The 24,190-nt window shown below is 40.4% G+C and overlaps 1 protein-coding gene across 2 annotated transcripts in view; it reads left to right on the top strand.

Moving 5' to 3' along the window:
* The first annotated feature begins 12,170 nt into the window (after positions 1-12,170).
* The window catches only part of LAD1 (ladinin 1), a 34,049-nt gene continuing 22,029 nt past the window's right edge, over positions 12,171-24,190 (top strand). For both annotated transcript variants that reach the window (XM_074308752.1, XM_074308751.1), the window contains exon 1: positions 12,171-12,537. In XM_074308752.1, coding sequence (XP_074164853.1) covers positions 12,500-12,537 — 38 coding nt within the window. In that variant the 5' untranslated portion in view covers positions 12,171-12,499. The remainder of the gene's footprint in view (positions 12,538-24,190) is intronic.

The raw sequence follows: 24,190 nt of genomic DNA, 5'->3' as shown, positions 1-24,190 counted from the left end.
TCTGGAAGCTTCAGTTTCCTTATCTGTATAAGGGAAATAGTACCATAAATACCATATCTGGAGTACAGGGTTCAGTTCTGTGTGCCACATTTTAGGAAGAAGATTGTTAAGCAGAGGATGATAGTCATGGGGGGAGGGCTTTGAATATGTGGATTGGTTGAAGGACTATTTGGCCTGAAGATGGCACATGATAGCTGTCTTTAATTATTTGAAGGGTTGGCTTTCTTGTGGATCATCCACAAAATTAGATTTGTTCCACCTGGCCCAAGGCCACAGAATTAGAAACAGTGGGTGGCAGTGGCAGAGGCAATTTTGGTGAAATGTTACTGAAAATCATTAAGCATTTAAAAGTGTCCATAAGTGGAATGGGAGTAATGGTTTTCCCTTTACTAGAAATCTTCACAGGAAGGGCCTCTTGTTAAAAGTGTTGTTGAGGGCATGATGGTTCAGGCATGGACTGGATTGGGAGACCTCATAGGTCTTTTGAACCCCGTATTTCTGTGATTATCTACCCCTCACCCATTTCCTCATTTTATAAACAAGAAAGTTGAGAGTCAGAGAGATTGATTGACTGACTTGTGTGTTTACAAATCACTTGATGCACTATAATCTTGTGTGTTAAGATGACTATTATCAATTTTATTTTGTGGATAAGGTCTAAGAATGGTATGGTGAATTGCCTAATGTTACAAAGCAATTAAATATCCAAGGGAACTTGGGCACTCCCTTAGATATTAGGAGTCTGGGCTTCTGAGTTGAAGATCAATATTTTCTGTACTATTGTACCATACTTAGACCCCTTGTGACATCACACAGAATATCCCCTTACATTATCAAACTATTAATGGTATTCTGATCCTAAAAGCTGTGCTCAGTGACTAAATATACCAGTAGTATGATGAGAAATGATATTCCAGAACTGGTGGTATGCAGTGCTCCCTCTTCTTCCCCATTTTTAGTTTAATACTCATCCCATAAACAGACCTAGAACTCCTTTCCCCCGAGCCTGGTCATCCTGACAATCTATCACAGGCTTTCTATCCCCATTTGCCCCATCTTTGTCTTCTCCTTCAGGAATGGGAAAATCCAACCCAGATTCTGAGCTCTCTCTGCTAGTTCTGGGATATTCAGTTGTAACTTCAATTTTTCTACGGGCAATCCTACTTTAAGCTCATATTTGGAGGATAAAAATTAGATGAAAGACCACTGAACTTTCCTTGCTGTCCTTTATTCTGATTTTTATTCCCTATTTCTGTCTTGTGGAAAAAAAGAATTAGGCATTTTTTACTTGATCCAAGACTACAAAACTAGAGACAATGGGTGGAATCAGTGGGTGGCAGTTGCAGAGATATTAACTAAGTGTTAGGAAAAATTACTTAGCATTTAGAACTATCCACAAGTGGAAAGGGGGTAGTGATTTCCCCTTTACAACCCAGCCAGGCTCCATTTTTGCCCTTCTCCTGCCTGGTGCCAACCTTCTACCACCTCCCTCATCTGAGGGTAACTGGATTTCACTGCTTTCCACATAATCTGAATCAAATTGGATTTAACTGTTTATATAGGCATACATCTCTTTATGGAAAATGTGTTACAGAAACATTAGCAAAGTAAATTTTTGCAAATTGAATTTTTCCCATTAAATTCTTTTCTAAATTGTAATGGGTAGCAGTTGCAGAGAAGCAGATTTAATCTCTACCTGTGGAAAAATCTTTGAACAAGTTGAGTTGTCTCAAAGTTTAATGAGCTGTTCAGGTATAAATTTATTAGATTGCCTCTGAAGTCCATTCTGTAAAATTTAAATATCTGCGACCACTGTTTATCCAAGAGGAGACATTGCAGTTCTCATTATTGTCACCAGGTGGCTCCTGCCATAATCATATTTCCCACTCTGAATAGTGGACTTTTTTCCTTTTTCTTTTTTAAACTACTTTTCCTCAATCGTAGCCAGTGCTTTCATCTGTATCCCTTTGACCCTTATTCTTTCCCCTTCACATGCTATTCCCTAAGACCTCACTACTTTCACTAGCTTCCTATTTTTACTAGACCTTGAGAGACTTGGAGGTTCCACCTATGGGCGAAGACCTTCCCACCATCCTGCTGCCTTCCAAATACAGATCCTCTTCTCTTTGTAACCTAGCTAGATAGTTAGTTGAGTTGTCTTTTCCATGTCAGGAAGAGAATTGGCAAGGAGAGGAGAAAGCAGACGAGCCTACCTTTCAGGACAAAAAATGGGACATCTGATTAGAGGGACCAAAGTCCCCAGATGAAGTCCAGGCAGGATGTGACAACTCTTGACACTGGCCCCAGTTGGAACTGGCTATTATTCCCTGAGCGGTGACTGCTTTCTAAAGCTTGTTGGCCACCTCCAGGTTCCACAGACAGTGGTAGCAAATGAGAAACCATACTGCCTGAATTTGTCTGACTTCTTACCCTCTCTTGAAACTAAAAATGTACTAGGCCCAGCTCTACCCTCTATTTTCCTTAGAGCATTTTCAGTTATTAAAGCCAGGAGAGAATGAAGGTACAAAGGGCAGGGCCCAGGCTCCTCAGGGCAGAACCTACAATCTAAGACAGAGAAGCCTGTAAACTCCAGTAAGGGCTGTTGGACCAGGTTCCCCCAGAGGGGCAGTGGGGTATTCACTCCCAGAGCCTTGAGGACACTTTCCACTATGGCCTGGTCCCTGAGGATGGACCTAGATGTTATACTATAAAGGAAAGTCATTTCATTTTGTTAAGATTGGTGACATGACACAAGCAACTCACTGGGCTGAGCATGGGATATATATATATATTTAAGGATGTCTCTCCCAGAATTCTCTCTCTTTCTGTCTTTGGCTCTGTCTCTTTTTCTGTTTTCCTCTCTGTCTCTGTGTCTCTGTGTTTCCCTGTCTCTCTCTCCCACCCCACCCACTCTGCCTATCTCTCTGCATCATTCTCTGTTTCTGTCTCTCTCTCACAGACATAAACATATATACATACATACATACACAGATGAAGAAGCTGGAAAACCTGTTGAGCTTGGTAAACCCAACAGAAGATGGGGTTTGGGCCCTATGCCCAACTGGCCACAGAAACCCACCCCTCCTCATTTAGACCCACCCTGCTGGCCTGGGTCCAGGGAATAGCCTTCTCCTTCCTTATCTTTGCTTTTCTCTTAGGTACTGCCCTTTTTTTATTAGGGCCCAACCCAAACACAAAAGCCAAATCTCAGTCTTGCCAGTCTAGCCCATTAATCGGGGGACCCTGGCAGATTGCAGCCTCCACCCTGCCATACAAAGGCTATGAGGACAATCTGTGGGTTGGAGTTAAGGCAAACACCTGGTAAACACAGGGCCCCAGGCCTGCGGCTGTGGGAAGCAGGGAGGGACTGAGGGAGAAGCCAATCCAAATAGACAGATGGAAACAGCTCTCTCAGCCTAACCCTCTGAGAATCTCAACCCTGCTGGGCCCCATCGAAAGGTATTCCTGAGGTCATCTGCTGTCACTTTCTGTCTCCCAGCAGGGGATTGTATTGAATCTATTAGTTGACTGTAAGCTCCTTGAGGGCAGAGACTTTTCCCATTTGGTTTTTAGCACAATTTAGCACCAGGTCTGACAAATAATAGGTATTTGGCAAATGTTTGTAAAATTGAATATGATGTTGCATATCCTCTGGGAAAGGAGAAAGATGATCAGGTGGCTTTTGGATGCATTGAGAGCAATCCAAGCTAGATGATCAATCAGTCGATAAATATTCATGAAACACTGACAGTGAACCAGCAACTCTGCTAGACTTGAGATTTAAATATCCTCTGCTTTCAAAAAATCCTCATGTTCTATTGGAAAATAATTTACAAAGCTCTGGAAATGATGGGGAGGAAAGGATAGAATTATTATCTAAGAGTTCTTAGAGGTAGGATTGATAGTTTTATGGGATGATTTACATGGAACCCTAAGTGGAGACAGAGGGCTGGATTGGATGACTCTGAGAGTATATCTATTCTCTTTTATACATTTCTCATGTATATAAGTAACCACTTAGCTTTCAAATCCAATCATGAATACAAAACAGAAACCTGGCTCTTTTCTGGCAGGAAATTTTTACCTGATTAGACAGGAACCTGGTTTCCATCAGTAGGCTTTGTAGGCAAAGTACAATAGTACAACAAACGTAGGGTTGGTAAGGACTTGTGAGAATTTAGTTTAATCCCTAGGAGAGTTGACTTGCCCAAGCATACCCATGTGATAAGTGGCAGAATCAGGGAACAAGGAACAGTTGATTTCCAAATTCAACACCTTTCCCATTGTACCGTGAACCTCTTGAGGAATTAAGAAGAAAAAAAAGGGTGGGGTATGAGGACTTGGAAAACCTTCTGTACTTTGAGAGAAAAACATAAGCTACAGAGGATATACAAGGAACATGTGTGAATGAGTCAAGCTTGTGCCTTTACCCTTGGTACTACAAAGTGGAGGCTTCTCAGGGAGCTTGCTCTTTAGTTGACAATAGTTCACCAGGCAGGGCTCCATTGTTGTTGGAGGGTGGAGCATACTTGTAGTACTTCTCATTGGCAGGATCAGAGTAAGACAGTCAGTCAGTCCCCAGGGCAGACTGGGTATCTATAACTCCAGAAGCTAAGCCCTTGGGGAGAACATCTAACACTTGGATGACAGCTACCTCTTGTCTCTGTTGTATAGAGCCTCCTCTCTGAGTCCATACTCCACTACCATATGGGGAAGTCTCACCCTGGGAGTATAGTATATGGCAGGGCAGGGCTGGGTAGGGCTGGTCTCCGGAAACTGGGGCTAAAGTGCTGAGCCAGATGAGGGAGTGGGGAGTTAAACATTAGCTCTGATGGCCCCCCACGGAGGGAGCTAGATTCTCTGCATGGCTCAGGTCAGCCTAAGGGTCAACCTTGTTCCAGGTGGATGACCAGACTGCAGAGCCCTGGGGACCAGTTCAGGGAGCAGCTTTCCTTCCTACCCCCAGCAAAGCACTTTTCCACAGCACCCTTAATCATTCAACTCCCTTTGAGCACGTGAAGATGCCAAGGAGTATTCTAAGACTCATAAAATTTTATAGCTTTAAGGGACTTTACAGAGCATCTGGTCCACTCCCCCCCTCATCTTACAGATGAGGAAACTGGGACTCAGAGAATGTCAGCAATTTGACCAATGACCAACAATCCTATTATAGCTGGAGTCTGGAACCTTGTTTTCTTGAGTAGTTGACTCAGTGTTCTTTTTACTTCATTACAATGACTGATTGAGGACTTCTGAAAGGAAAAGTGGGATATAGGTTAGAGAGTTCACCTTTATTCCCTCAGCCAAGAGTACAGGTAGCTGAATCCCTAGTCCAGTATTGGACTAATGTAGCATCTCTGCCTGGCATGAGTGAAATAAACTAGTCTCTTACCAGCCTTCTCCAGACAGAATGGATCTTGTTGGCCCTTTCTTCTGGCTTCATCTAGGTTGGGCCAGAACTCTAACACATTGGCACTGAACAAGGTATCCTATCTGCATCTTTGTGTGTTTTATGTGTAGTTCCAACTTGATCATATTCAGAAGATTTGGATGAGGAAAGTGATTTGAGCCCAGTTTGAGATTGGGAGTCAAGAAACTATCAGTCCAACAGATAGGAGTTGTTTCTCCCATGAACCATGCCTTCTGTATCTTCCAAAGTCTTTCTAACTCTCGTTAATGTAGCCAATCCCAGGATAGAGAATTTAAATGCGAATAACTGTGCTGCTATATATTCATACCTGTATGTTTTGTGACTATATCCATATATTTATTTATTTTTACTTTAAAAATTGTTTTCTTTTTTTCTGATTATACATGTACATTAGTTTTTAAGATACATATTTCTTTATGAATCAGGTAAGAAGAGAAAAATCAGAACAAAAGGGGAAAACCATAAGAGGAAAAAATGCAGAAGAAAAAGGAAAAAAAGTGAAAATGGCATGTGTTGATTTACATTCATTCTCCATAGTTCTCTCTCTGGATGCAGATGGTGTTTTCTATCCAAAGTTTATTGGGATTGCTTTGGATCATTGAATTGTTGAGAAGAACCAAGTCCTTCATAGTTGATCATCGCACAATTTTGCTGTTGCTGTATACACTGTATTCCTGGTTCTACTTGTTTCGCTCAGCATCAGTTTGTATAAATCTTTCCAGGCTTTTAAAAATTACCTTTTCATAATTTTTAATAGAACAATAATATTCTATTATTTCCAAATACCATAACTTATTTAGTCATTCCCCAGTTGATGGGCATCTATTCATTTTCCAATTCTTTGTCACAACAAAAAGAGGTGCTACAAACATTTTTGCATAAATTATTTCCTTGGGATACATAACCAGAAGCAGCACTGCTGAATCAAAGAGTACACACAGTTTTATAGCCCTTTGGTCATAGTTTCAAATGACTTTCAAGAATGGTTAGATCATTTCACAACTCCACCAACACTGCATTAGGGTCCCAATTTTCCCACATCCCCTCCAACATTTTTCTTTTATGTTTTAGCCAACCTGAGAGAGTTGTTTTAATTTTTATTTCTCTAATCAATAGTGATTTAGAGCATTTTTTAATATTTGGCTTTAATTTCTTTATCTGAAAATTGTTCATATCCTTTGACCATTTATCAGTTGGGGCTATAAACACATTTATAAAACAATTTATAAAAACATTTATAAAACATAAATATACATATAGATATTGTGTACATTTAGATATTGCATACATATAGATACATATTGTAAACATATGTGTGTATGTATGTTGTTAAGTTTATCTGTGAATAATTTATAGATGTATGTGTGAGTCCTCTGTGTATGTATGTATGTGTTAGTTTGGTTTGGATATGACACCAGTGGGATCTCCCTAGCTCTCCATTCTAGCTCATTTCCTGGCAGGCCTAGGAGAAAAGAGAACTGTTCCCTTGCCCAGGGAAAGTGGAAGTAGGGAGTCCAGAATCCAGGATCGCATAGAGCAACAGGATCTCAGCTCAGCAACATAGATATACAGAGATAGATAAATCAAGTACTATAGACATGTAGATATAGATAGATATAGAGAGATGAAGATAAATAGCTAGCTAGCTAGATAATAGATAGGTAGGTAGATAGATAGATAGATAGATAGATAGATAGATAGATAGATAGATAGATAGATGATAGATAGATAGATAGAATTTTTATTTGGCATTATGTGCCAGGCATGGTACTAAGCAATGGAAATTCAAATATAAGCAAATCTCTTTCCTCAAGTAGCTTATATTCTAATGAGGGAAGACAATACTTTGAATATAGGAGGGATAGTAACATGGTGTGGCTATGGCTGCCAAGTGTAGACCATTGTTCAGGGCAACATAAAAAGTAAACACTCATATGTCTGCACTTAGCATCCCTGGGACAGTCTAAAGTTCTGGTGAGAGGAGGTAAGATGGCAACAATGGTTTGAGTGGAGGCAGCATGAAAGGGATATGGCCCCTAGAACTTGACTCAGACCCTTTTTGTGGACAAATGCTCTTTAAAACATGGATTACAAAGCAAAGATGACATAGATTATCTTGAAGATCTCAAAAGTCCCTGGATTTGGCTTGGAAATCCCCAATAACAAATACCACCCCAGTTGACCCTTTGTTGGAATCTCCCATCTGATTTCATACCCCATGGACTGATAAGTAAAAAGGATGAGATTTCAAGGGTCCTTCCTTGTGGGAGACAGCTGAGTCCCAGCTGGCATGTCCCTTGGCTTGGGTTCCAAGCAATGTGTGGCCTGGGAGCTCCCAGTATGGTAAGAAAAATCAAGTAGCCCAAGGAAGAATTTGGGCTAAAATTTTTTTAATTCCTTTAGATCTAGGCAGAAGTGGAGGGAGGAAGAGAGTGAATTAGGCCTTCAGATCATGCTTATGTTCATGTGGAGTGAAACCTGTTACCTAGTACCTATTTCTGCCCCAGATTCCTTTCTTTGTAGTAATACCATGATGGCAACTTTGAAGAGGGAAGCTGTGTGTGTTTCACTGTGTCTTCTCTCCATTCTCAATTCCAATACCTGTGATGTATCTGGCTTTAGGATGGACAGTTTGACAGATACAAAAATTTAAGGTGTAGTCCCTGTCCTCAAAATGCAAATACATCTCTCAACCATAGGTACTAAAGACCCTGATAATAAAGTTCTCACCCTCAAAGTCCTTAGCACAGTCAAATGAATGGGTATGAATTTATCAAAGCAAATAATGCTAAAGAAGATCCACTATCATCTACCTAGCTGCTGTCCCCTAAGAAATACTAGGTCTTTCTGTTTCTAAACCATATTAGAAAGTGAGCTTTTTGAAAACAGGGATTGTCTCACTTTTCTATTTGAATACCAGTTTTCTATTCTAAATGTTCCACGAACTATTTGTGTCTGATCTGAGGTAGAACCTTCCAAGCTCATATTGGTCCAATCAGACACATTGCACATTGACCCCAAGATAGGGAGGTCATTTTGATTTTCTTTGTCTACAAAGGACAACAACCAGAGCCACCACCCAGGGATTAGACATTTGGCTTTGAACAAAGCATTTTTTTTTATTCATTCATTACACTCAAGTCAGACTCCCATAATCAGAATGGGATCATCTTCTGAGTAGGGAAGACACATTCATAGGATATTTCATTTGGGCAGAGTAGTTAGCCCTTGGTCCAGCATCCCAGGCCCTCCTTAAAGGACAAAAAAAAGCTCAGTTTCCACTGAAGGTCATATGCATGAAGGCAATTACCTGTTCTTTAATGGTGTCTCCCATTGCCCACTGCTCCCTCTACCTGAAGCTAGTCCACTAAATAAGCCCCAAACTTAGCACAGTGGTTAGCTAATTACCACTACCAGTAATAGATGAGAAAAGCCCTGGCTCTGCTTTCTCCACTGTCTACTCCCCTTCAAGGAAGCTCCAGGGCCACTCCTCTCAGCCTGATTTTCTTGATCCTTCTACTTGTTGGTTCTATTCCTATCTTACCAAAATTATTATATAGACATTTAAGTTAATTATTAAAGTTATATATTTACATAGATATTATATATGTATATTGCATATTTTATGCTTCTGACTTCAGGGCTAGTGCTCTATCCACTGCATCACCTAGCTGCCCCATATATAGGAATTTTTGTCTTTTCCCCATGTAAGCTCCTTGAGGGAATGGACTGTTTTCTTTGTCTTTGTATTTCTAGAGTCTAGCACAGGGTATAAAATATAGTAGCTTGATGACTTGCATTGAATTACTTATCTGTGTGATTCTGAGGAAGTCACTTAATCTAGGTCTCAGTTTCCTTTTCTGTAAAATAAAGGGATTGGATAAAATAATCAATAAGTTCCCTTCCAATTCTGAATTTTTTTACAAATCTTTTATCCCTGTACATGGGAAAAGAATGCAGAGACCCCAGGACATTACATTCAGGCTAAAACAAGTCACCTTTTAAGTAAGAAATCAACAAGTGTTTACTAAGTATCTACTTTATTTCTGGCACTGTCCCAGGTGCTAGAGATGCAAAGACAAAAATGAGTCCTTCACTTTAAGGATCTAAATAGGGGAGGCACGGTAAGTGAGGAGGGAGTCAGGAAAGATTTTAGGGAGTAAATTAGCACTTGAACTAATCTTTGACTAAAACTAGGGCTTCTGAGACATGAAGATAGGGAAGGAAGAGCACTCCATTCATGGGAAACAGACCATGTATACAAAGGAAGAGACAGAAGAAGAATAAGGAACAGCAAGTAAGACAGTTTCATTGGAACAGTGTGATTGAGGAAGAATAATAATGTATAATCATTTTAGAAAACTGGGATCCTATTGGCCTGTCCAGCCTTATTGCATGTTATTCTAAATAAATAGAATTTCTTGTTTATATATCTATTTTTCCAATGCATATAATGGCTGATATGAGGAATAAAATATAAAAACTAATCTTATAGTAATTTTTTTCTCATCATGTACCATCTCAGTCTATAGTTATAGATAGAATAGTTGCTAAGAAAATTTTTTTTTGTTATTGAAAAAAGTCTTCATTCTAAAAAAAAAAAAAAAAAAAAAAAAGTGGAAATCACTGACATAATACAAGCCTTCCCTTTGACAGAAAAGGCAGCAGAAGCCCAGAGAAAGGAAGTGAGTCAGTGAGTCATTCCTAACAGTACAGGAAAATTTCTTTTTTTTTCTTTTTCTCAATCACAAGTTAAAAAAAAATTGACATTTGCCTTTTTTTTTTAATACTCTCTCTTTCCCTTTTCCCTTTCCCCTCCTTGAGAAGGCAAGCTATAATATAATATATTATATAATATATCTATAATATATAAATTATGTGTGTGAAATCATGCTAAACATATTTCTATAATAGCCATATTCTAAAAGAAAACACAACCTATCCCCCAAGACAAAAAAAAATAAAGTTTAAAAAGAATGCTTCTATCTGCATGTAGTCTATCAGTTTTTTTTCCTCTAGAGGTAGATAGTGTTTTTCATCATAAGTCCTTTAGAATTGTGTAGGATCATTGTATTGGTGAGAAGTTAAATCATTCAGTTGCTCACTGTACAATAATACTTTACAATATTACAATATTACAAAATAATATTTTGATACTTTGTATCAGCTCATATTATGTCTTAAAGGAAGATTTCTTGAGGGAGTTGGATACTCCTTGGAGAAGAAGATGATGGAACAGACTCTGCATTTGTGCAATGTTTATTTAGAAGTCAATCTGCATCCATGTCAGTGTCTCTGTCTTACATAAGAGTTTCTACACTAGATCTGTGTAGCCTGATGTGCAAAGGACCTAGCCAGGATACAATCCTCAACAGAACGTAAACTTTTCATGGGTAGAGATGGTTTCACTTCTGTCTTTATGTATCTTGCTCTTAGCTGGACTAGTTCCTAGCAGAGTGCTTAGCATTTAGTAGATCCATAAAGAATTCTTGTTGATTGATTGATTGGTGGTAATCTAACCAGGGTATATAGCATGGGTATTCCTATCTCCCTATTCACTTTCTTATTCTGAAACCCAATTTCATTTTTCACAGAATCACAGAGCACTAAAACTGATGTTCCAATTCCAACTCCCTCATTTTTTCCGAACGAGGAAACAGATTCAGAGACAAAGTGATGCCTTACTGACCTGGGGCTGCCTCTCTTTGAGCTACTTTCTCATACTCACGGAGAGGTTGGAAAGTTTTTCAGTACTTGCTGGATCATTTAGAGGAGATAAGACTTTCCCAATTCCCAGCTTCCAAATTCACCGCAAATGAGGCTGCTATAGAGCAGAAAGTAGCTGGTACTTCACCAGGCCCAGGATACTGTCACTAGAGGGTGTTAGAGAGGGCCTAGATTGTTCCCAAAAAACCGAATTTGGAGCCCGAAGTCCTGGTTTCAAGTATTTGCTCTTCTCCTTGTTTTTGATTTTGGCAAAGTCACTTCCTGTTCTCGGGGCTGAGGTCTTTTCATTGATGAAAATAAAAAGGTTGGAATAAAATAATCTCTTAAGGCTCTTTTTAGCTCTAACATTCACTCTGTGATCCTATTCTCAGTCCAGGACTATGGCCTCAAAGGCTGTTTTAGATACCTGTGTCCCAGTTACCTCTTCTGGGGGAAAGGTGTCTGCCCCATCATACATCTTTCCCTGACTCCCATTTCCGTCGCTTATCTTAGAGCTCTTAAGGTTTTCGGGCATTCTTTCAGAGAGCAGGGGGGAAAGATTTTAGAGTACCCTATGCTCTCTACCTGGTGTGTGGCTTAATTCATTATAGTTTGGGAAGCCTAAATTAGATGGAGGAGGTGGGAACTGTTCGCATGTTCCGCTCAATGAAAGGGTTCCAAAGCCAAGAGTAGGGTGTGTCGGGGGGAGGGGAAGGGGGGTGCCGCTGCGTGCTTTAGACATGACATTACGGTACCCACTCTACCTTTTCCGCTTCACTTCCTGCTCTTGGATTTCTCAGGGCTAAGTCGGTTTACCGGCAGTCGAGCTGAGCGGGTGAGATCAGCTTGAGCCGATCCTCGGGTTTCTCGTCCCCCAGCCCGGCTTCCCTGACACCCCCACTAGCCCGCGCCACCTGCAGGGGGAGGCAGCCCGGAGCCCCAGCTGGTCCGACTGGTTCTGAGCAGGAAGTCGCCCTCCCTCGCCCGGGGCGGCCAACCAACCCCAGCTCGGTCCCCAGCGTCTGTCCGCGCCGTCCCCGCCCGGGAAGCTCCGGAGACGGGAGCCCAGGGCCCCGGACAGCTCCCCCCGGCCGAAGGAGCCCCGCGCCGCTCTGCGTGGGGAGGTGTGACCCGGGCGCGGAGTCCTTAGTGTCAGCGAGAAGGGGTGTCTGCGCGCGCGGGGGGTGAGATAAGGGACCATGTGATTCACCTGGGCACTGGGCTGGTGCGAGGAGGAGGGACCCAGGGGCAGGTGAGGGAAGGCACAGAGTGGATAACTGTAGGAGGTGTTTGGAGCCAAATAGAAGGAGGAAGAGGAGGAGGAGGAGGGTACCGCTCGTGGGACGAAGCTCCCCAGTGACAATGTCTATTAAGAGGAAGAACTGGTCAGCACTATCAAGGTGAGTGCAACAGGGGAGAGGGAGAGGTCTGAGGGGGACTGGGGAAGGAAATCCTGGCTCCCTTCCAGGTGGAGGAGAGGCCCTCAACACCTCGGCTCTTCTTATTTATTCTTTTTTCTTGATCAGAGTTCTAAAAGGAGAATTATGAGTTGGACAAAAGATTAGTGGAGCCTGCCCACTGGGTCAGACCCAGTCTACTGGGTCAGGTGTCTCCTCTCCCTGGACCCTGCGCTGTCCTGCTTGGGTAATCACTAGAAAACTCCTAGAATGAGAGTGCTAGAAAGATCTAATCCAAACCCTTTATTTTAAGGAGGTAAAATGTAGAAGTGGATTTGCTCTGAGAAATTTAGCACTCTAACTCAGCTCCTATAGCTTCCTTCTCCCAGTCTTTGCAGGCTCATATCTGGAAATGGGATTCCCCCAAGCTTTAGGTCCTCCCGACATGAGTGTGGGTTTTCTTCAAGTAGCCTGTGTCCCTTCCTAGTAGGGTTATGGCCCCAGAGGCTGGGGATTGCAGAATGCTGAGCCAACTTCATCCTGCTGCATAGTGGTCTGAATGTTTTGTTTTTGTTTTTGTTTTTTCCAAAGAAGGACACAAGCAAGAGGGATGTCTGAGAAGGGAAGTTGGAAAGCCATGTCCCCAATACTTATACTTCATGGCCTCTGGTTGCTTCAGAGTGGTATTTCATTACAAGAATTCTAATCCCATTCATTTTCACATTTTCTGGCCAGAACAGAGTGATGCTATGTAAATTAAAAATCTAGACAGCTAGACAAGGGCCACTATTTAGGACATATGATGGCCCAAAGGAGAGACTCTGTGTGTGTGTGTGTGTGTGTGTGTGTGTGTGTGTGTGTGTGTGTGCATCAGGAGGTAGATGTTTTGTTCCTCAACCTCTCCTAAAGAGAACTTAGCTTTGGCACACAATTGGAAACTTACTCATGTTCCGGGTTAGCTTTTAGTGTAACTGGGGAAAGGGCAAGAGGACTCAGAACCTTGAACATTTGATTATGAAAGTCATGTCAGGGTCAGAGTAAGTTTAGATGAAAGACCAGAAAGATCACAGGCAATGGATTCCCTTACCTTCTTTCCCAATGTATATTGAATACCATCAATTCAATTATATCAATAATCTATATATGTTTCTTTCTACTTCAAGGCTGGGAAAACTAAGATTTACATAATGTAAAGTACTTGTCCAAGGTCACACAGTGATATGGCATCAGAGGTGGAACTGAGGTCCTTCAGATCCTAGGATGATATAGCCAGAATTAGGTTTATGGAGCTTGATGTGTATGTTGGGAGATTGAGGCGAAGTATAGATCCCAGTCAGTAAAGAAAATAGGGGGTGATTCTGTCTGGTCCTCTGCTCCCTTCCTCACTCAAGTCTGAATTTTTTCATTTCTTCCGGAAATTTCTTATCACATCCTTCTTTTTTTCTTTCTGTCTCCATACCCCCATGTCTTGGGGAGGCAGTGAGTTGTTGAGTCAAGAACCAGAAAGAGTCAGGCTCTTTACTTCAAATAAAATAGGTAAAGACTAGATTCCAGGCCCTAATTCAAAGGCAAGCAAATACCTCAGTGTATTCCAACTCCCAACTCCCATTAACTTTACCAGGCAGAAACTCCTAATGTCTAATGCAGAGGATTCTGGCTGGTGGGGTCTAGAAAGTGGGTGAGCAGGAGTTCCCAGCCTAATCCTGGCAGTGAGCCCAAAAGGAGGGAAGTCAACTCTCTGAAAAAGGGGCCCTGCCTGCCAGGGCTGGTGGAGATGCCCCAGGAAAGGGCTGTGATCAGGGTGTGGCCAGTGGGAGCATGGCCTTGGACTCTGTGAGTATGTCAGCATATGGCTTTTTCTGTGTGGGTATACCTGTCTCTGTATGTTTATGTGTGTGAGAGGAATGACTCAGTGTACAGATACATAGAAAAGGAATGCTAGAAGGCTGAAGTCAGAACAGGGTCTTTGGAGATCATCTAGGGAAAATTCTTCATTCTCCAAATCAGGAGGTTGAGACCCACATAAATCAGGGAAATTATTCAAACTCACACAGCTAATTAGTGGCAATTTCAGGACTAGCACTCAGCTTTTCTGATTTCTGGCTCATTGGTCTTCCCATCATTCTGGGTTATATATGTGGAAATATATTTATAAAATATGAATAACTTCCATTCATATAATACTTTAAGGCTTTGAAAAAACATTTTCCTACTCAACAAAACTCAAAAATTACTGTACTGTAATGTACAGTTACAAAACTGTAAAATGGAAGCAATCATGCATATACTTGTATGTATTGCACATACAAGTGTATTCATTATTGCTTCCATTTTACAGTTGGACAATTGCTAATTCTGTAAGATAGAATGTCTTTAATTTTTAATATTTAAAGCTGGAAGGGGCCTTAAAATTATAGTATAACCTTTTTCATTTTGCAGATAAGGAAACTGAGACCTAGAGAAATTAAGTCACATGCTCCAAGGTCATAATTAGTAGCAGAACCATGACAAGGTTCTGGTGTGTGGACTTTGAGTTCAATCTTTTCCAACTACCACATAACCCTTGAGGACATATTTATGGGGACTTTTAAGGTTGGGATGGAGGTTTGTTCTCAAGCTACCATTTGTTTCAATGAAAGGGCCATACCCTAGAATGTGGCTAATGCTTGGGAATCCCTTCCTTATAGCAGACTTAGCAGTCCCTACAGTTGACTTTACCTAGCCCTGAACCAAGGAATTAGGTCCCCTTCTGGAGCCAGCCCCCTCTGGGCATTGGCAGTTGTTGATGGACCATCATCACCCCGATGAGACACCCAGAGCAGAGAGAAGCTTCTTGTTGCATTTTTAAAAAAACAAGCAGTGAGAAGCATCTGTGAGTCACCCATCACTGTAACCTGAGCCTCTTGTTCTTCAGGGCCCCCAGCTCTTTGATGGGTGGGGCTGGGCTGAGGGTGGGGCCAGTGTGGCCACAGCCCAAGCCTATTTGGGAAGAGGACTAGGGAAAACCACCTAGGAGCTGGGTCACATTTTTAGATTTTAATTGCTAATAGGATCATAGATTTAGAGATTGGGGGGACCTTAATAAATGCTTTTAAAATTGAATTAGAGAGTTTGACTTCCTTTTTTTTTTTTTTTTTTTTTAAAACAAATGAGAGGATGGAGACCCATAAACATTAAATGACTTAGTTAAGCTTCCATAGGCAGCAAATTAAGCAGCAAACCAAGTTTCAAACGCAGCCAATATTCTTATCAATATCTCATGCCAGCTCCTGGGGAGCCTGAGCAGGACACTTGGAATGGGTGCAGAAGACAGATTCCTTGGGACAGAGCAGGAAGGGCTTGGGTAGGGAGGGAGAGCATTCATTGTTCTTGGGAAAGTGGCTTCTGGGAGAACAATCCAGCCTCATGTTCCCTCAAGGCCTGGCTGCAGATGGAGGGGACATTTTCTTTCTTTTCCCACTCCTTCAGTTGCCCTATGGCTCTGCTTCTGTTCTTCTTTCCCTTCTCACCTTGGCAAGAGAATCTAAGGTTGGTCTGTGGGGGGTAATAAGGGGAAGTGAGACAGGCTGGCACAGAGTAGTCCAGGCCCCGGGTTAATTATTTCCCTGAACATTGTGATGGAAGCTCGAGTCTTGCCCTGATTTATTTCCCAGACTGGGCCCTGCCCAGCCCTTTTAATTTACTAACCAGATGTGCCTGGTCTCCTGCTTCTTTGTCCCCCATTAGAGGTAGTCTCAGCATGTTATAGCCTTAAGTGAACTTATGTAATAACAACAACAACAACAATAATAGCATTTATATGGTTTGCTAAACACCTGACAAATTTATCTCCTTTGATCCTTAAAACAACCTGGAGCAGTTGGTGCTATTATTATACCCATCTTCCAGTTGAGAAAACTGAGGCAGATGAAAATTAAGGTCTCAGATTTAATAAATGACTCAGAGCCTTTTAATTCAGACCCAGGACCCTATCTACTAAGCCAGGTGTATAAAACTTGGAGATCAGCTCATCCAGTAACCCCCACCCCCCACCCCTTGATGTAGCTGAGGCACAGAGAGGGATTGGGTGATTTACCGTGGTCACACACCTAGTAAATGGCAGAGGCAGAGCCTGCCAACTCTCTTAGATAATCTCTAAAGCTCCTTTTCTTTCTAAGTTTTGTGTCTCAGCCAAGGTTACATCCTAGTCAGAGCAGAGATGAGAACCCAGTACCTGACTCCTGTGACCAGCACTTTTCTTCACAATAAGTGCTTGAAAGTGGACATTGCCGCCACACATCAACCTGGTTTATTTCTTTTTAAACTTAAAAAAGTATGCCCCAGTCTTCAGAAAAGTGTTCCTTGACACACTTTGAAGAATCTCTGTATACAGATAGAAATTTCCCCATTTTAAAGATGGTAAAAACCAAATTTTTCCTCATGTCTGTGAAATGATTCTTTCCCAACCCCTTAGAAAATCTCCAAGGACCTAATTTTCTCAGAATTCTATGATCCTAAGAGGAGGCAGCAGACTATACTGGGAAAAGGAAGAAGATCAAGATCCCAATTCTTTTATTTGCAAGTCATGTGAGCCTGAGAAAGTTATTTAACTACTTTGAGCTCTGAGCTCCCTCATCTGTGAGTAAACTGGACTTCAAGAACTTTTTAGCTCTGAATCTAATGCCACAAGATCTTATTTTAAAACTTTGTGGCCTCTGAGTGCCCTTCCAGCCTCAGGATGCTGGGCTTTCTACTCTAGCACCAACAACAGAATGGGGCCCAAGAAGGGCTTCCTTTTGAGATGGGAAAGGATTTAATAGTTTCAGGAAGGGGGTGAAAGCTTCCCTGGCTGTGTCTGAAAGAAGGAAACATCCTCATTTTGCTTTTGCTTCCTTTCCTATCATTTAGCTTTCTGAGGGCTTGCCTCATCTTGAGCAGAATTAAAGAGGACATTCAGAAGAGGAATCCAATTATTGGGAAGGGATCAAGGATAGAGCACTTTGTTTCAGTCTGTGAGACTAAGGCAGGAATCTTTTATTTTTATAAATACCCAATCATTGGTATAGGGAATTCAGGTAAGATACTTATGCCTTTACAGATTGCTACCTTCTCCGAAAATGAAAGACTTAGAGAGTTGCTTGGTGGTATCGAGGAGCTAAGTGACTTGCCTAACATCACTTCATGTTAGATTTGAACCTGCATTTTCCCAACTACCCAGCATGCCTTTTAGCATTAGGTTTTGTGTTTGCTGCTGTTTGTTTGAAGTTCTGTTTTCTTCATTTCTTCATTAAAAGCTCAGATATTTGCAGGAGGCTTACAGGCATTCAGAGATCATTTTATCATTTACCCTATCTGAATATCTGGCAGTTATTTTACAGAATCACGACAGGAGAAGTACCTCTCATCATTCAAGAGCATAATTTTTTCTACAGTAATCAATATCTGGAAATTCATACTGATGTCTGATCTCTCTCTCTTGCTCAGGTAGATCTCACTTCCACATCCATCAAAGGTACCTCCAATCATAACTTCGACTTTCCCAAGATAAAAAAAAATCTTCTAAAGGTTTTTAAGTTTTAGCCATTTTCTTTTATTAAGATATCTATAGCTATTCGAATTCTTGGAATCACACTTTTCTTGGAGTTGGTATCTTGTTAGGAAGGAAAGAGAAGACAAAGGGAGCCAGTGATTTCAGAGCTGAACATAGGAGAGATGAATAAATTGAAAACAGCAACAACAATGTATTAAATGCTTACCATGTGCCAAGTTTTTTGCTATGTGCTAAAAATACAAATAAAAGATAAAAGACCATTTCTATTCTCAAGGTTGTTCATGTTTTTGATTAGTTTTTGATAGTATTTTATTTTTTTTCCAATTATATAAAACAATTTTTAGCATTTATTTTCACAAAATTTTTGAGTTCCAAATTTTTCTCCCTTTCTCCCTCAACTTCCAATTTTTTGCTACCATAGAAAGACATGTTATAAATATTCTTATACATGTAAGTCCTTTTCTATTTTTTTTTAAATGAAGATATTCATATTCTCATAGAAGAACAATATTTATCAGCCTTCAAATGCCCCTGGATGGATGATGGAAGCAGACTAGGGATATGAGGGCTAAAGCTGCAGATGTCCTGGGCCTGGATGACTAGGACTAGCCTAGCAGAGTGATTCATTTTTAAGCTCTGATCAATAAGAAGCTAATACCATATAAGGTTGCAGAGGAGGCTGGATAAATAAGTTACTTCATTTAGGGAGGAGAACTTGTGGGAAGTGTGGCTTTTCAGGGCCTTGAAGGTTACTCCAACTCAGTCTTGGGAAAGGTGACTTACCAGACAGTGATGCGGTTTTCCCTTGACATAGCTAGCTCTACTCTAGAGGGGAAGCCTTGTCTCAGAATCTGAATTGAAATGAACTTTAGAGGTCATCTAGACCTATTGAAACTTAAATCGAAATCCCCTCTAGTGATGAGAAACCTATTACCGCCTACTGCCACTCTTGGATACTTTCAGTTTTTAGGAAGATTTTCCTTACGTTGGAGCCAAAATATGCCTCCTTGCTCCTTCCATTCAAAGCTTAGTTCCCCTTTCTAGGGCCAAGAAGAAGCAGTTTAATCCTTTTTTCCTGTTACCATCCCTTCAAGTCCCTGGAAAATAACTCTCATGTCCTCCCAAATTTTCTTCTCTGTGTTCAATATTACCAGTTCCTAAATCAATCCTCATGTGGTATGCTCTCTGGTCCTCTCTGGTCTCTTCCTTCTCTTTTCAATGTCCTTCCTAGAATGACTGACCTCTGACTGAGAGACCCTCCTCTTAGCAGGAGTTGGCTTAAGAAAGGGGCTTGGCTACTGAGAGAAAAGCCCTAGAGGACAAGTCCAGGAAACTAAGAGTGACTTAGTCGGGAAAAAAACAGCTGGATAATGGAGAAGATTCTTCCCAGATATGACACAATTCTCAGGTTCTTGTTCAGTTTTGAAAACTGTATTAATGATCTTTCAGGTTTTTACATCATTAGAGGAATGCTTTTATTGAGCATTTGGCCTGTGCATAAAGATAACGTAGATCTGGTCCTTGTCTCAATGGGAAGCAACAGCTCATAAATCTCTGCCATGGGGCTTAGCACTTAGCCCCTGTGTGATGTTGGGCAAGCCATTTAACCTTGTTTGCCTCAGCTTCCTCAGGTGTAAAAGAAGCTGGAGAAATAAATGGCCAGCAAGTATCTTTGCTGAGAAAACCCCAAATGGGACAGGACTGAAAAAAATAACTCAACAATAGTATCTAGCTGAACCTTATCTAATTCCTATGTTCCAGAACATAGAAAGAGATGACTTGTCCAAAAAAGGAGGAGGGATATATTAAAAACATCCTTGAACTAGGAGGCAGACAGCTTGGTTTGTAAGTCTAAACTCAGACATTTAGTAGCTTGAGTATATCACAATTCCCTGACCCTCAGTTTTCTCATCTGTAAAGTGGGGATATTAACATGTGTGCTGATTAGTTGCAAAGGCCACTTGAAAAAGTAGATAGAGTCTGCCCCTGGAATTAGAAAGACCTGGATTCAAGTCCTTCCTCATTTAGCAGGATGGCCATGTGTACATCATTAGTGCCTCTAGTGAACTTTCTGAGATTATAAAAATAGCATTTATATAGTGCTTTAAGGGTGATAAAGAGCTATGTACAGAGTAAATATATGTGTATACATAGATTATATATATGTTGTGAGGGACAATTTATATGCAAAACATAATTATATGAGATATATATATATATATATATATATAACATATATACAAATATATTTGTGTGTATAATTTGCTCTTTATAACAACCCATGTGAGAAAGGTGATATTATTATCATTTGAATTTTACAGGTGAGGCAACTGAGCCAGAAGAGGAGAAATGGCTTGCTTTAAATAACATGATGAATACATATCTAAGTCAGGATTCAAATTCAGCTTTTCCTGGCTCTAGGTCCAGCATTCTATCCATTGGAGAACCTACCTTTGCAGAGAAGTTGTCAGTCTGGTTTGGTAGAGGGAATTTTCTCACCAGGAACTCCCTAAACCAGTAATATCACAGGCCAGAGCCCAATGTAAATAATCGCTTACCTCACAGGGGTAGTGTAAGGAAACAGAGATAGAGAATGGGGATGAAAGCCTTTGGTAAAAGGACCCTTCAAATAGAAAGTGTTTTATGGGGATGAGATGAATTGTGTCCCGATGCTAAAATGGACAAAAAGGAATAGATTCAAGCTATAGTGAAGAGGATTGAGACTAGACTTGAGAACTCTTTAATGGCTGTCACAAAGAAGGAGAGGGGAGAGGAACCGAGCTTTGTCTCAAGGACACAGTTGTAGCATCTCTTTCCTAGAACAATGGGAGAATTTTGAAGGTAGATTCTATGGCATGGAGTAGAACCTTTTTGTTTCAGGACAGGAGCCTCTAGATGAACTGGAATGCTCTGATCCCCCTATATTATTATGAAATTGTTATATAGATAACACAGGGAGCTTAAAAAGGTCTGCATATTTGCTCTGAGTCCTTAGGATGCTGAGAGGGAGTTACCGTCTGGGTATACACTCTCTTAGACAATGGGGAATTGTCTATATTTATAAAGAATGTGCAGATAGAATACAAGCTTCTTGAGAGCAAGGACATTTAATTTTTGTCTTTGTTTCCTTATTGCTTGGTAAATTTAATATATGTTTTCTGCAGAAGAATATAACATTCTTTTCCTAGAAAGGGCATGATGATGATAATGATGATGATAATGATGATGATGATGATGATGATGATGATGATGATGATGATGATACAGTTGGTCACAGAGTTAGGTTTGGAGTAAGGAAGATGTGAGTTTTAAGTCTACCTTCAGATACTTAGCTTTCTCAGCTTTAGTTTACTCTGTATTATTAAGAGCTAGCCCTTATATAGTTGTTTAAGCTGTTATTATTAATAACTAGCACTTATATTAATTTAAAGTTTGCAAAGTGCTTTAAAATATTATCTCATTTTTATCTAGATTCCATTATTATCCTCATTTTTATAGATGAGGAAACAGGCTGATTTACCCAAGGTCACATAGCTAATAAATATTTGATGGGATTTGAACTCATCTTCCTGACTCCAAGTCTAGATTTTTTATCTGCAGAGTAATGCAGCTACTTCCAAGGAAGGGTACTTAATGGAACCCTCAATCAATTCTCTTTTTCCAGATGTGGAAACTGAAGTGTAGCAAGGGAATGTGATCTCCTGCTGAAAATGAATTAGCAACAGTATTGAACAGTATTGAAATTAGAACTCTACTCACAGAATAATGCACTGATCTCTCTCTCTTTCTTTCTGTCTCTGTCTCTGTCCCCTCTCTTTCTCTCTCTTTCTTTCCTCACATCTCCCAACCCTGCAGTCTGAATTTGAAGAAAGGTTCTTCACCTTACAAAAGATTGATTTACAGGATTCTTTTATTTCTAATTTTTGCTCCCTTATAGTTTTTATTTTTTATTCTTCTAATTTCACAATGACCAGTAAATATAAGCCCTTCCATATATAAAGAAATGTATAGGAAACTGTCTCTATTATTTAGAGCTTGTTTTAAAATATAAAATAAAATTCATCTTCATTTCAAAGCTGTTCTGCTTTTCTTTCTCTTCTCTGAATAAAAAAGCCTCCAAACTTCAATGACTCTGTTTTTCTTTTTTGTAAATCTATCCTCCTTCTTTAACCAATTCCCACCTAAAATTTATTTTAAAAGGCTCTCATTTGTACCAAATAAGCAGAGTCAAACAAAAAATTCCATATGCCAACCAAGGCTGACAATATTGGTCGTATGTTGCACCTCAAGTTCAAAGCTTCCAGCAGGGGAAGGATGCAAGCTTTATCACTAGCCCACTGAAGCTGAACAAGCTTCTCAAATGCACTTTGTAGGTGATTCAGCTTTAAAAAATGGGATTTATTCTCAGATTTTTTTAGTGGCAATCAGAAGAATTCAGAAAGAGAAGGAAGTTTAATACATGGCAAAGGAAATATGGACATTTTGACCAGGGAGAGGGGAGATGAGAGAAATGGGATAGAGAACTGGGTTGAGGGAAGGCATCAGGGAAAGGATCTTAGAATAGTCTCTAATTACCCAAGACAAAAGAAGTCTCCTTCCCCAATCCCAAGTCAGGGGCTTAGAACACATTGGGGAGAGATTGTTGAGAGAGCTAAAGTCAGTGGCTCAGGCAAAAGCCTCCCATAGTCTGGCTAATCTCTGCAAGCCTTATCTTCTATCTGAACATGCCCTAGAAAGCCAGTCCCTTTACCTTTTCTCACAACCTTGATTTGCTCAGAGTACTCTCTTCACCCTTTTGTTCCCATCTCTGCTTCTCAAAGTCCCATTCCCCATTCAGGCTATCTTCCATAGTATGGCTCCCAAACCTCCCTTGAGCCTGCTCACCTCTCAGTAACCTCTTGCTCCTCTGGACTCCTGCAGCCTTTCTTGGCAGTGAGCACAGCACAAGATAATAGTATTTGTTTTTGGCTTTCTTCTCTTCCTCTACATCAGAGACAGCAAGCGACAGTGGAAAACCACTGGCCTTCACCTACTACAAATTCATGGCATATGATCTTAGCTAGGACTTTAGACGTACTGGAGAGGCCTTCTAATATTCCCTTATCAGTTCCTTAGGTCATGGCCCATAGGGACTCTTCCAAGCCTTTCTTCTAAATTCCTACTTCCAATTAATGCTCTTTTATTTTGCTTAGATTGAGGAGAGAGAGAGAGAGAGAGAGAGAGAGAGAGAGAGAGAGAGAGAGAGAGAGAGAGAGAGAGAGAGAGAGAGAGAGAGAGAGGAAGAAAGAAAGAAAGAAAGAAAGAAAGAAAGAAAGAAAGAAAGAAAGAAAGAAAGAAAGAAAGAAAGAAAGGAAGGAAGGAAGGACGGAAGGAAGGAAGGAAGGAAGGAAGGAAGGAAGGAAGAAAGAAAGAAAGAAAGAAAGAAAGAAAGAAAGAAAGAAAGAAAGAAAGAAAGAAAGAAAGAAAGAAAGGAAGGAAGGAAGGAAGAAAGAAAGAAAGAAGGGAAGGAGGGAGGGAGGGAAGGAAGGAAAGAATGGAGGGAGGGAGGAAAGAAGGGGAAAGAAAGGGAGGAAGGAAAAAAGGAAAGAAGGAAGAAAGGAAAGAAAGAAGGAAGGGAAGAAAGAGAAAAATGAAGAAAAGGAAGAAAGAAGGAAGGAAAGAAGGAGACAAGAAGGGAGAAAGAAAGAAATGAAGGGAGGGAGGAATGAAGAAAAAGAAAGGAGGAAAAAAGAAAGCTAAGAGGGAAAGAAGGAGGAAAGGAGAAACAAAAAAAGAGAAGGAAGAAAGAAGAAAATGAGAAAAAAGAAAAAGAAGGGAGGAAGGAAGAAAAAAGAAGGAAGTATTAATAAAGTATCTTTAAAATAAATAGGAGAAAAATTCATAAAATAGAACAATGTAATTGTTACTACTATGCTAAATTTAATGTATATTAAACAAACTACCAATAGCTAACATTTGTATAACACTTTAAGATTGTATATATGTATATAATCTTTATGTATATAATCTTATTTTATCCTCACAATAACCTTAGAAAGTAGATGCTATTGTTATCACCATTATTTTATAGACAAGAAAATTGAGGCAAGGGAGCGCTAGAGCGCTAGATGGAGAATGGATAGAGTA

Source organism: Sminthopsis crassicaudata, chromosome 4 (assembly GCF_048593235.1).
Source record: "Sminthopsis crassicaudata isolate SCR6 chromosome 4, ASM4859323v1, whole genome shotgun sequence".
Lineage (NCBI taxonomy): Eukaryota > Metazoa > Chordata > Mammalia > Dasyuromorphia > Dasyuridae > Sminthopsis > Sminthopsis crassicaudata.
This window is presented reverse-complemented; position numbering and strand designations above follow the sequence as displayed.